A 12,889-nucleotide genomic window follows, 5' to 3' on the forward strand; every position below is an offset into this window, starting at 1 on the left:
GTGGATAAAAGGATGACAATATTACCCATTAAACTATAGCTAAACATGAGCTATATTTTTTGCTAACGAATGCTAATGGTTTTGTTACCTATTATTTATACTCTTAACAGACCACTTCTGCCCAGGGAGAGTGGTTCAGAAGGAAAGTGGTCTTATGCTATGTCAGAGAAATTGAGCTCAAATCCCACATCTGTGTCTCACTTGTATTGTCTGTAGCAAGGAAGTTTTGCTCTCACTGAACAATTTTTGAGGATAAAACAATAGTATGTGAAAATATTTTGAAACATGTAGAACACTATACCATGCAAAGGTTTTTCTTCTTGATCATTTTCAATAGATTTTATGTATTTATGTATTTATGTATATTATGTATTTTTCTTACACCGAAATCTATAGCATCATCTTAGATTTTATCAAAAGTATTCTGTGATACTCACATTCATCCATTTTCTGAGTATATAAATTGTTGAAGTGTGACCATAGCACCTTTCTATTTGACAGCAGATTTGACTTCAGATAAATGACATATATTTCTAATATTTTTGTATTAGTATCTTAATGTTACTTCAGAAGTATTGTATTTTCAAATGGCCCATAAAAGTTCCTAAAACTTTTCATTCTAGGATAGATAGGAGTTATTTACATTGAAATGAATACAGATTTTTAGAATATTTTATAATCATTATTGTTATGCTGTGATTATTTGAAAAATATAGTTGTAGAGAATCCCCAAATGTATGTTCACATACTAAAAATTTTCAATAAAGTAGAGGAGTATATTTAAAATTTATTATATTCTATAAATAAATGTTACTCTTTTATTTATACTTTCTTAACATAGAGATTTATATATTTAGTCAAAGAACATACTTTTTACAATTAACTTTTACTACATATTAATTTATACTCTTGATAGAAATCAGAATGACAATCTAGATCCAATTGTGCTGTTTTGATTGGTTATAGACGGATGCATTCTTCCTGGAAGCTGTACACCTTGGAGATTTGTACAAGATTGTAATTGGCCACAATGGGCTTGGCCCAGGTAAGGTCTTCCACAGAGTTGATGAAGGTCTGGTTCTACTCTGTTTATGTGAAATCTTATACGAGACTTGAAAATAATGTGTGAAAGTTGTAGGAAACAAACTTCCAAGTATGGACTATGTGAAATAAAAATATTGGCCCCAAATGTCTTTTAAAATAGATGTGTTTCTCTTCAAGATGACATAGGCTTGGCTAAGTTGATGGATAGGCCTGGATTGCTAGAGAAATAGATTCAAAGAAATAGAAGGAATTTGGGATTTGTATGCGGTGGCAATATCAATGTTCGGCACACCAGTGGCAGCAGCCGTAGGGTCACTTGGTGGTAATATCCCTGGAAGGCTGGTGATTGTCCAGTTGTGGTACCTTAAGGAGGCCTCAGAGGTGTCTCCTGCTGTCATCTTGCTCATGTTTCATCCCATGTTTCCTCTCAGCTTTGTTAGAATTCGTTTTCCTTAAAGCAGCCATGACATAAACAGACTCCATTGACAAAGCAGAGCACTAAAAGGGACATACCGAAAAAGGATAAAAAACAAACAAAACAACTAACACAATAGCAAACTTGTTGACTAAAATGTGTCAAGGTATGATTTTCCTGTTAAGAATAAAATTCTCCAGCTGGGGTTGTGGCTCAGTGTTAAGGCACTTGCCCAGCATGTGTGAGATCACTGGGTTCGATTATTAGCACCACGTATAAATAAATGAACAAAATAAAGCCCAACAGCATTCCTTTGCTGGGTGTGGTGGTACATACCTGTAAATTCAGCTCTCAGATGGCTGAGGCAGGAAAATCACAAGTTAAAGGATATCCTTCAGTAACCCCCCCCCCAAAAAAAAAAAGAATAAAAGAAATTCATTTCTTATAGCTCTGTAGTTCTGGAGGTTCTCTAGTCTGGGAAGTCAAGATCAAAGTGAAGGCAGTGGGGTGGGAATATGGGTCCATGTTAGACTGCTTGGTATTTAGGAGGCCCAGCACAACAAAAAAATAAAAGCAAAAAAGAAAGAAAGAAAATGTAGGCACAAAATTACACGTGTACTGAACATGTATATACAATTTTTTTGTTGTTATTCCTAAAATGATATAGTATCATAACTCTTTATACAGCGTTAACCTTGTATTTAGTATTATATCTAGAGATGATTTAAAGGATATGGAGGATATGTGTAGGCTTCACGTAAATACTGTACCATTTTATATATAGGACTTACGCATCCATAGAGTTTGGTATCCTTGTTGGGTGGTGGTCCTAAAACCAATCCATCAGGGATAACATGAGATAAGTCTCCACTTTCTAGATTTCCTTCAGAAGGTGGTGGGGAGAAAATTCTTTGAACAGATTTAAATGAATAGGAATATAAAAATAAATTTTCTCCTTTAACCCTGTGGATTTCTAGTATTTTCAGCATAGAGAATACATGACTGACTATTAGGAATAATAATGTGATTTATGAAGTTCAAAGGTATATTCTAAACCTCACTTCCAGTGTTGTTCTGTAGGAAACCCAGTTTTCTCCTACTACACTCTTAACATAAAACACTTCTCTTACCAAATGAGTGGGATTTTTGTTGTTGTTTTCTTCAACAGAAATTTCCTGGTGGATACCTATCAGGTGTCTTACCGCTTAATTCAATTCTGACCCTATCTACCTGGGGTTAGTTACCCCAGAGTTTAAGGGCTTAGCTCTTTGAGACTGCCCCTATCTCACATGCTAATTTCAAGTCTGGGCCTCCAAAATATCAGACCAAATGTTTACAATCAAATGGTTATAAATTGTGGATTCCCTGGAGTCTCTTCAGTGATTTGCTAGAGTAACTCACATTACTCAGGGAAACACCAACCTTTACTGGTTTATCATAAAGGATATTATAAAGGATACAGAAGAACATCTAGATGAAAAGGAACAAGGACTCAGATATTTGGGAAGAATCCATTCCAGGTACCTCTCCTTCCTGGTAACTCTGTATGTTCAGCAACCTTGGAAGCTTCCTAAACTCTCTTCTTTTGGATTTTACGAAGGCTTCATTACATATGTATGATCAGTTAAATTATTGGACATTGGTGATCGGCTCATCTTTCAATCTTTTTTCTCTGTGCCAGAGGTCTGAAAGTGGATTTCTCAGGAGATCAATCCCCATTCAGGGGCTCTATACTATCAATCATATAATAGCATATTAAAAGATTTCGCTTTTGGAGATTCCAAGAATTTTAGTGTAGAATCTGTATGCCAGGAAACATGGAAGAAGAACAAAATACACCTCCCTTATTATAAATCATAATATCACAAGTGATTAAAGAATGAATAAAAGAAGAGAATTTGTGAATTGAGTAGATATTGTTACTATAGAGGTTGATGGTTATTTTCTTTTAGGACTGGAAACACATAATTGCAAACCCTCCTGGCTTTTAGAGTTTGTGCTGAGACAGAAAGTTATTCTCATTGCCTTGCATCAAAATGTGACCTGATGCTTTTCTCTGGAGTCTTTTAAAATTCTACCCTTGTTCTCTATGTTAGGCATATTAATGATAATGTCTTGTTAGGAGTTTCCTTTTTGATCTTTCTCTTTGGGATTTTGAATGCCTCCTATATCTGGATGTTCATCTCATTTTCAAGTTTTAGAAAATTTTCTGTTATTATTTTCCTAAAGAGGTTTTCCATTCCATTAGCCTATATCTCATAACCTTTCTCAGTTTTAATGATTCTTAAATTGTGTCTTTTAAGATTATCCCAGAGTTCTTGTATATTCTGATCATGATTACTTCTTTTCTTTTATTCTGTCTGAATGTTCAAGGCTTTCCACTTTGTCTTCCAGCTCTGAAATTCTATCTTCAGCCTAGTCTACTCTATTAGAGAGTTTCAATTGAACGTTTTATTTGATTCATTTTATCTTTAATCCAGTATTTTTGTTTGGTTATTTTTTAATATTTCTGTCTCCTTGAATTTCTCATTCATGTCCTGTAATGACTTCCTTAATTCACTCAGTTGTTTTTATGTGTTCTCTTGGAATTCATTGGTCATTCATATGAGTGTTTAAAATTTTTTGTTGATATTTCCTCCACTTCAGCATCTTTGGGGTCAGTTTCTGGTGAAGTATTAACTTTAGGAGATGTTGTGTTACCTAGTTTTTAAGTATTTCTTGTATTCCTGTGATGGATTTTATGAATCTTTTAGGAAGGATTTCTCTTCCTTTATTATGTGTTGACCTTTTTAGAGTGTAGACTTCTTTTGCCAAAGTGTCCTTGAGTAATCTAGGTGAGACCCCCCCCCCACCCCTTGTAAGTGTGGTATCCATAGACTTTGTGTTTATTATTATTATTATTATTATTATTATTATTTTGGTAATAGTGGATGTCTGTGAGTGGGACCAGAAGATCTGTCTATATCCTACTTGGGGTCTGGTCATTGGTTTGGGTTTTTGTCTCTTTTATTCTTTGTATTGAAGTACAGTTGAAGTTTGTGTATGATTCACTTGTATGTGGAGCAAAGTGTACTATCTTTTGTCTAAGTTCAGTTCAGCAGCAAAGTCTCTCCCTTGTGAACTTTTAGTGTCCTCGTAGGTTCTCAGCACCTCACAGAATAGAGAGAAACAAACAATCCTAACAACTGATGCAAACAATATGCAGCCTTAAAATAAATACCCGATTCCTACTGTGAGATCTATAACATTAATTACCTCAAAAGCAGGAAAGGGGAGGTCAGCAATTGTCAATAGCAACAAAACAATCAACAACCATGAACTAGATCTGGCTTTAAAGCATATACAACAGGTGTCATGTCATCCACAGCAGTAATAATGGCAACAACATGAATGGTGAGGGCAGGAGTTATATAAATCAATTAGTTCCAAAAGATGGGGAAAATGTAGTTAAGAGAAAGGAATATGTGATAAGAAGGTAGAAAAGAGTTTACCGTGTTCAAAGGTGACAGATAGAGGGATGTAGTAGTTTATGATTATATGGAAGGAGGAGGGAAAATAGGAAAAACAATGTAAAGGGAGAATCAATGAGAGGAATCACCTCCAATGAGGTAGTCGAAATAAGAGAATAGACGGTAACTGCCTATGCCCAACTGTCCTTTTCATTTCTTCTTGAGCTATGAACAGAGAGGGGATGGGGTAACAAGAACACAGTTGTTTTTTGTTTGTTTGTTTGTTTTTTTACCCCTTCTTCTTTTATTGCTCAATAAACAGCCAGTTGGTGTGGTCTTAGACTGAAGCTGGTTGAAATAACTCTCAGCTTCCTTTCTCTCCAGTGTCAGGTAGGGTGGAGGGGGAAGTACTGACAATTGGAGTTCTCTTTGCACAGACCAGATCAATGCACTCCCAGGGTGGGACTGTGGCAGGGCTCTATGAGTGGAGTTCCTGTGATTGGTGCTTAGGTCTAATCAGGCATCAGGGCAATTTTTTTTGGGTGGTATCTGCTCTACAGAGACTAAATCAACAGACCTGTAGGGCCCCAAATTACCTATCTCTGCTGGGATTCTGGATCTCAGGAACCTCCAGGAAGTCTGATCCTGGAGCAGGCGAGCCAATCCTCCATACGCTCTGCTGCCCCCAAAGCCTTCCCAGGCTCAGTCCCTGAGTGGATTCACATCCAGCTCTTCAGATTTCCAGCCCTCTCCTGCTGATCACATGAACTGCTAGACTCAAAGGAAATGCTGAGTTGGGCTCCCTTCCTTTTTTTCTGACTTGAATACCCCTGGGTACAATCTCTCTGTGCCTGTTTCATTCTCCTCTGCCGAGTACACCCTAGGCCACACAGTAGGCACTTGTTGGTGCGGTATGGCAGCGATTGCTGTGATCTCTCAGGATCCCACAGCAGTAGCTACAGCGCAGCTACCTCAAGATTACTTCCGCCTGCAGCTTTCTGCTTGCCAGTTGAGAAATACAGAGCACTTTTCGTATACCCATTCATGGTGCAGCCTCTGGATCAGCTAAGTAAGTTCAGGCTGCTTTTCTGATCTTAGGATTTTCCTTACCAAATCTTTTCAATGGGTTTTCCTCCCTCTGTGTCATTCCTCTGTTTGGTGGTGATCCATATTTATGACATATTTATGGCCTTGGCTTCAATGTGCTTTCTTCTTTGTTCAGTGCATCCAAATTTCTGAGTCTCTAAGATACTTTGTCCAATACTGAATTTTAGTGAAATCCCACTTTCACCTGCTTCTCTATGAAACAGTATACCCGTTGCTTGAATTCCCAAGCTGCAGAGCAATTAGGAATGCAGGCTTTCTCTAACCTGTCATCTTGAATCTCTAATTTTATATATTCAAATGGAATTGTATGAATAATACAGAGAAATTTATCTGCACCTTTTACTCAGTTTCCACTAATGTTAGCATCTTACAAAGCTGTAGTACAATATTGTTACCAGTATGTTGTTATTGATACAGTAGGACATAAAATTATACTACCTCAATATTATGTTTCTCTTCTTGCCTTTTTGCTACATCCACATCCCTTCTTCTTCCCCCTTCTCCTATCCCTTGTTCTTAACTTCTGGCAACTGTTAATCTATACTTTATTTCTAAAATTTCTTGAGAGTTATAAAAATGGAATCATACCTTATGTAATATCTTAGTTTTGGCTTTTTTCTTTATAATTTCCTAGAGACTCATTCAAGTTGTATTTATTAATAGTTGATTTTTTAAAATTGCCTTTTGCACTCCAAAGTATGGATTTCCCTCAGTATGTTTAACCATTCACCTATTGAAAGACATCTAGATTTCTCAGTCTGGAGCTATGATGAATAAATCAAAAGGCCAAGGCCAAAATATATGGAATGGGGTGGGTTGGGAGGAAAAGAATTGTGGTCAAGTAATGAAATACTTTGTGATTAATATTACTTAATGTTATTTGAAAACTACACTAATTCTACTCAAGAATTTTATTTCCAGAAAGATAGCCAAAAGAATTGATAAACATAAATAAAATGTTATGATCAAAATTGTGGATTTATTAAGCATAATACCAAATTTGCCTATCTCATAATAGGAAAAAATTATATATATATTATATATAATATTAGTTGTATATAATAATTACTTGGAAATTAAAGGCAAATGTAGATTAATAAAACCAATTTTGCAAATACAGAAATGGAGGAGATATGATTTAACGTCAGAATGGTATAAATTACTTAGGTGTTTTGGTTGACAGCTCAGTGTAAAGTCAACTATATGAGGTGATGAGAAGAAAACAATGTGAATTATCATGAATTCAGAAGCTGAGTATCTGGTTTCATAATCAAAGTACCTACTTGATTCTAGGTGTCATGGTTTTAGAGGGACTTAGATCTGAAAGCAATATAATTCTTGAAGTTGCTTTAAGTTTTTTTTTTTTTTAATTACCAAAATAAACAAGCTACCAGCTAACATTATCAAGAGGAGAAAGGGTGAAAGCACAAACATACAAAATGAGAAATAACAATGGAAAAGGAGCCATTAAAACAGGAAAAAAAAATTACTAGAGACTTTTTAGGCCTCTGTGCAGGTACATTTAAAAAAGCTCTGATGAAATGTATAATTTCCTAGGGATGTACTGGTTACCAAAATTAGGAGAGTTATAAAGTTTAAATAGGCTAAAGAAGAAATAGAGAAACTTATTAAAGAAATATTGTCCAAGAAAAGGAGCAGGCTCAGATGATTTATAGGAAATATATATTATGTGTTACATCAGTACACAGATATGTTACAGAACTTTAAAAGCAATGGCTAATAATATTTAGGAAAAATGTGGGAATACTCATGTATAATGTCAAGTGAACAATGTAGATACATGTCTTGGGTAATCAATTCTCACTAGCTGGAATAACAAATCACCTCAAATGCTGAGAGGTTTCACGCAGCACGGGTTTGTTTGTTGTTCATATAGCAGTCTGATATAAGCTTGAAATTCTCTCAGGCAGCTATTCTTGGAGCAGTGCATCACAGCTCTGGGTCCAGTCAATTTGCAGAGACTTCAGGTGCTCTACGGCTTCCAAGGTCCCCACAGAAGGTGGAGTTGGTCAGAGATTCTTGAAGGATGTGTTTCAAGGCTAGGTCTGCAAGTGATGTACATTGTTTTTGTTCTCATTCCCTTGGCAAGAAATGAGTCATGGATCTCTACCTAATTTCAAGAGAGACTGAGAAATGTAGTCCATTTTTTAAAAAATAACTAGATAAAGGAAACAATGCAGTAAGCACCTGGCTTCTGTGTACCACAGTAGAGCACCAAACTCTTACATAGAAGGATCCATATTTATGACATATAGAAGTGCTATACATAAGCATTTAAAATGTATAAAGTACCTATAGTGTTTTTTTTAAAGTAGGTGCTAAAATTTTATATTATTTCAATGCCTTTTTTTGGTCTATTTTTAAAAAACCCAATCCAGTGTAAAATAAACATTATATTGAGGGGGAGAGGCTTGTGGGAAGCCGGTGGTGGCAGTTGGGCTCTGAAGGTTTTTCCTGAGGAGCTGTTTTGTTTGGCGTGTGTGTGGTTCTAAAAATAAAGTTCGTTTCTTTTGACAAGTGGCTCCTGAATTGTGCCTAGCCAGACTGCGGCAATATTAAGTAATGATTAATGTTTTAAATATTAGAAGACCATTCATTCTGTGCATTATGTTAAGAAAGTAACACATTCAGTGGAATTTAATATTACTTTGTTGACTCCTATTCTTTCTGCCTAATTCTTGCAGAGACAGCTTGGATTTCTTTATGAACTCATCTTTTCTTGTTCTAATTTCAGTCCTGGGTCTTTCTCACTTATGGGGGAAAAATGTAGACAATATATTTGTACATCAATAGTTTTAGGTGAACTTATTAATTTATAAAGTGTTATTTTATAAAATATTTTTAATGATGAATTATAATTATACATGATATTAGGCTTTGTTTTAATACATTGTACCTGCACATAGCATAATTTGCTCTAATTCATTCCATCATTTCTCTCTTTCCCCTTCTGTCTGCCCTTTATCTGATTCCTATTCTCCTGGTCTCCCTTTTATTTTGATGATAAGGAACATCAGTAGAATTTCTCTGTAGTTTCCATTTATGAGAGAAAACACGTGATCCTTGATTTTCTGAGTCTGGTGTATTTTACTTAGTATGATGTTTTCCAGTTCATTTTTCTGGATAGAACTCCAGGAAAGAACAACATGACTTCATTCTTTATGGCTGAGTAAAACTCCATTGTGGATAGGCACCACTTTGCTTTGTTCATTCATTTATCGACCGACACCTGGCCTGGTTCCATAACTTACCTATAGTGAATTGTGCTGCTATAAACTTGGCTATGCATGTATTCCTAAAAGTATGCTCACTTTAATTCTTTTGGATAAAGATTGAGAAATTGTTTAGTTGGGTCATATGGTGGTTCCATTCTTAGTCTTTTGAGAACTAAGAGTCCACAGTGGTTGTGCTAATATCCAGTCCCTCCAACAATGTACGAGTGTTAATTGTTTCCCAAATTCTCACTAGCATTTATTATTTGTATTCTTGATGGTTGTCATTCTAATTGTAGTGAGATGAACTCTTGATGTGGTTTTGATTTACATTTCCCTGATTGCTAAAGACGTTGAACATTTTTTTATATATTTGTTGCCCATCTGTATTTTTTTGTTTTGAGAAGTGTCTGTTTATTTGATTTTTCCATTTATTGGATGGGTCATTTTTTGGTGTTAAGTTTTTTGAGTTACAAATTCTGGATAGTGATCCTCTGTCAGAAGAGTAGTTGGCAAAGATTTTCTCCCATTGTGAGGGCTGTCTCTTCATGATTTTATTTCCTTTAATGTGAAGAAGCCTTTTAATTTGATGCTACCCCGTTTACTGATTCTTGTCATACCATGCTGTTTTGTTATAATAGCTTTGTAATATAATTTGAAATTGGGTATTGTGATGCCTTCAGCATTGATTTTACTGCTCAGAATTGCTTTGGCTATTCTGGGTGCTTTATTCTTCCATATGAATTTTAGGACTTTTTTTTTTTTAAGTTTTGGGTAGTTTTTGGTAGTTTGGTGGAGTTTGCATCAAATCTATAGATTGCTCTTGGCAATATGACCATTTTAGCAATATTAATTCTGTCTGTCCGAGAACATGGGAGGTCTTTCCATCTTCTAATGCCTTTTTAAATTTCTTTGGAGTTTGCTAATTTTCATTGTAGAGGTCCTTTACCTCTTTGGTTAGATTTAGTCCTAGGGTATGTTTTTGTTTTATTTTGTTTTTAAACCTATTGTGAATGGAATTGTTTTCCTGAATTCTTTTTCATTGAACTCATTATTGGTGTATATAAAATTTGTTAATTTTTGTATGTTATTTTTTTTTATCCTGTTACTTTACTGGATTCATCTATTAGCTCTAGAAATCTTTTGATAGAGTTTTTGGGTCTTCTAAATATAGGATCATATCATCTGCAAACAGTGATAATTTGACATTTTCCTTTCCTATTCTGTTTATTTCCTTCTCTTGCCTAAATGTTCCAGCTAAAATTTTAAGTGCTATTGTATAGGAATGGTGAGCATGGGCATCCTTTCCTGGTTCCTGACTTTAGAGGAAATATTTTCAGTTTTTCCCTATTCAGTATGATGTTGGCTTTGGGTTTTTCATATATAACCTTTATGATGTTAAGATAAATTCCTTGTATCCCTCATTTCTTCAGTAGTTGAAAATGAATGGGTGTTGAATTTGGTGAAGATTATTCTACATTTCTTGAGATAATCATATGATGATTGTACTTAATTCTATTTGTATATTGATTTGCATTTGTTGAACCTTCCTTGTGTCTTTGGAATGAAACCTACTTGATCATGATTTGTAGTCTTCTTAATGTGTTTCTGAATACAAATTACTAGTTTTTTATTAAAGATTTTTTCATTTATGTTCATCAGGAATACTATTCTGTAGTTTTCTATTCTTTTTTTTTTTAAAGAGAGAGTGAGAGAGAGAGAGGGAGAGATAGAGAATTTTTTTTAATATTTATTTTTTAGTTATCGGCAGACACAACATCTTCATTTGTATGTGGTGCTGAGGATCGAACCCGGGCCGCACGCATGCCAGGCGAGCGCGCTACCGCTTGAGCCACATCCCCAGCCCTAGTTTTCTATTCTTGACGTGTCCTTATCTGGTTTTAGAATCAGGCTGATACTGGCTTCATAGAACAAGTTTAGGAGGGTACCTTTCTATTTTACAGAATAAGGAGAATTTACATTGTTCTTCTTTAAAGGTCTGATAGAATTCAGCTGGGCTTTTCTTTGTTGGAAGTATTTGCTGGTGCTTCGAGTTGATTGCTTGTTATTGGTGTGTTTATACTTTCTTGGTTCAATTTTGGTAGGTCTTATGTGTCTAAATTCATCTATTTCTTTTGGATTTTCAAATTTATTGGAATATAAGTTTTCAAAATAGTTCTTAAGAGCCTCTGGATTTCAGATATGTCTGATGTGATATCTCCATATTTATCTTTTATTTTATTAATTGGGTCTTTTGTTTCTTTTGGTTAGTTTGGCTAAGGATTTATCAAACCTGTTTATCTTTTCAAAGAATCAACTTTTTGTTTCATTGAACTTTTGTATTACTTTTCCACTTTATATATCATTAATTTCAGCTTTGATCTTAATACTTTCTTATACTGGTTTTGAGTTTGATTTGTTTTTGTTTTTGTTTTTATAGAACCTTGAGATGCATTTTTAGCTTTTGGGGGGATATTTTTTGATGTTTTTTATGTAGGCAGTCTTGTTCTTACATTTTCTCTTAGATTTTCTTCATAAAATGTCCCAGAGATTCTGATATGTTGTCTCTACTCTCAGTTGATTCTAGAAATTTTAAATTTTATATTCTATTTTCATCTTTGTTTCATTCAGCTTCCAAAAGTATATCCTTCAACCTCTTTATAGATATGTAGTTTCCATAGTTGTTTTGCTAGAGATTTCTAATTATATTCCATTATGATCTGATAAGATGCAAGGGTTTATGACAATTTTTTAATTTGTTAAGACTTGCTTTGTGACCTACAATATGGTATATTTTGGAGAGGATTCAATGAAATTTGGAAAAAAATGAATTTTGCTGTTATTGGATGAAATATTCTATAGACACTTGTTAGCTCAATTTATTATATTTTCTTAGGTTTAAAGAGTTTTTTACTGATTTTATGTTAGGATGACCACCTATCTGCTGGTGAGAGAGGTGTGTTAAAAGTGCCCAGTATTATTGTATTGGGGTCTATCTAGGTCTTTGAGTAGTGTTTGTTTTAAGTAATTAGATACACCAGTGTTTGGGGCATAAATATTTATCATTATTATGTATCTTTGTTGAATTTTTTTTCGCTTTACCCTTATAAAGTGACCCCCTTTGTCTCTTCTGATAAATTTTGGCTTGATATCCCCTTTGTTGGATATGAGAGTAGCTACTATTGCTTGAATTTAGGCTCTATTTGCATGGAATATCATTTTCCACCCTTTTACTTTCAATCTGTGGCTGCCTTTGCCTGTAAGATGAGTCTTTTGAATACAATATGCAGTTGGGTCTTGTTTTTCAATGTACTCTGCCAGTCTTTGGCTTTTAATTGGAGAGCTGAGAAAAATAATGCCTATCATTGTATAATTATCAGGACCAAATTAGTTCACATATTCCAAAGTTCTTTGTGAACTCAAGAGAAACACACATGTGAGATAATTATGATTCATGTATTCCTCAGTCAGGACCCATCCCAAGTTACAGACAGAGACAGGGTTTCTGAATAACTGTTTATTTTTATCTGATCAAAACATTTATTTTATTTACATAGACTTAGTCCATATAAACTTTAATAAGCTTTAATAATTTTCTGGAAATATAAGATACTACTAACTCATAAAATATATATTCTCTG

The 12,889-nt window shown here is 34.6% G+C and overlaps 1 protein-coding gene across 1 annotated transcript in view; it reads left to right on the top strand.

Moving 5' to 3' along the window:
- Positions 1–12,889, top strand: part of LOC308633242 (lipoxygenase homology domain-containing protein 1-like) — a gene marked incomplete at its 5' end in the record, with an annotated part of 165,984 nt that overhangs the window by 66,891 nt on the left and 86,204 nt on the right. The window contains one exon of the mRNA XM_081265757.1: positions 967–1,045. Coding sequence (XP_081121883.1) covers positions 967–1,045 — 79 coding nt within the window. The remainder of the gene's footprint in view (positions 1–966; positions 1,046–12,889) is intronic.

Source organism: Spermophilus citellus (assembly GCF_964194105.1).
Source record: "Spermophilus citellus genome assembly, chromosome: 14".
Taxonomy (NCBI): domain Eukaryota; kingdom Metazoa; phylum Chordata; class Mammalia; order Rodentia; family Sciuridae; genus Spermophilus; species Spermophilus citellus.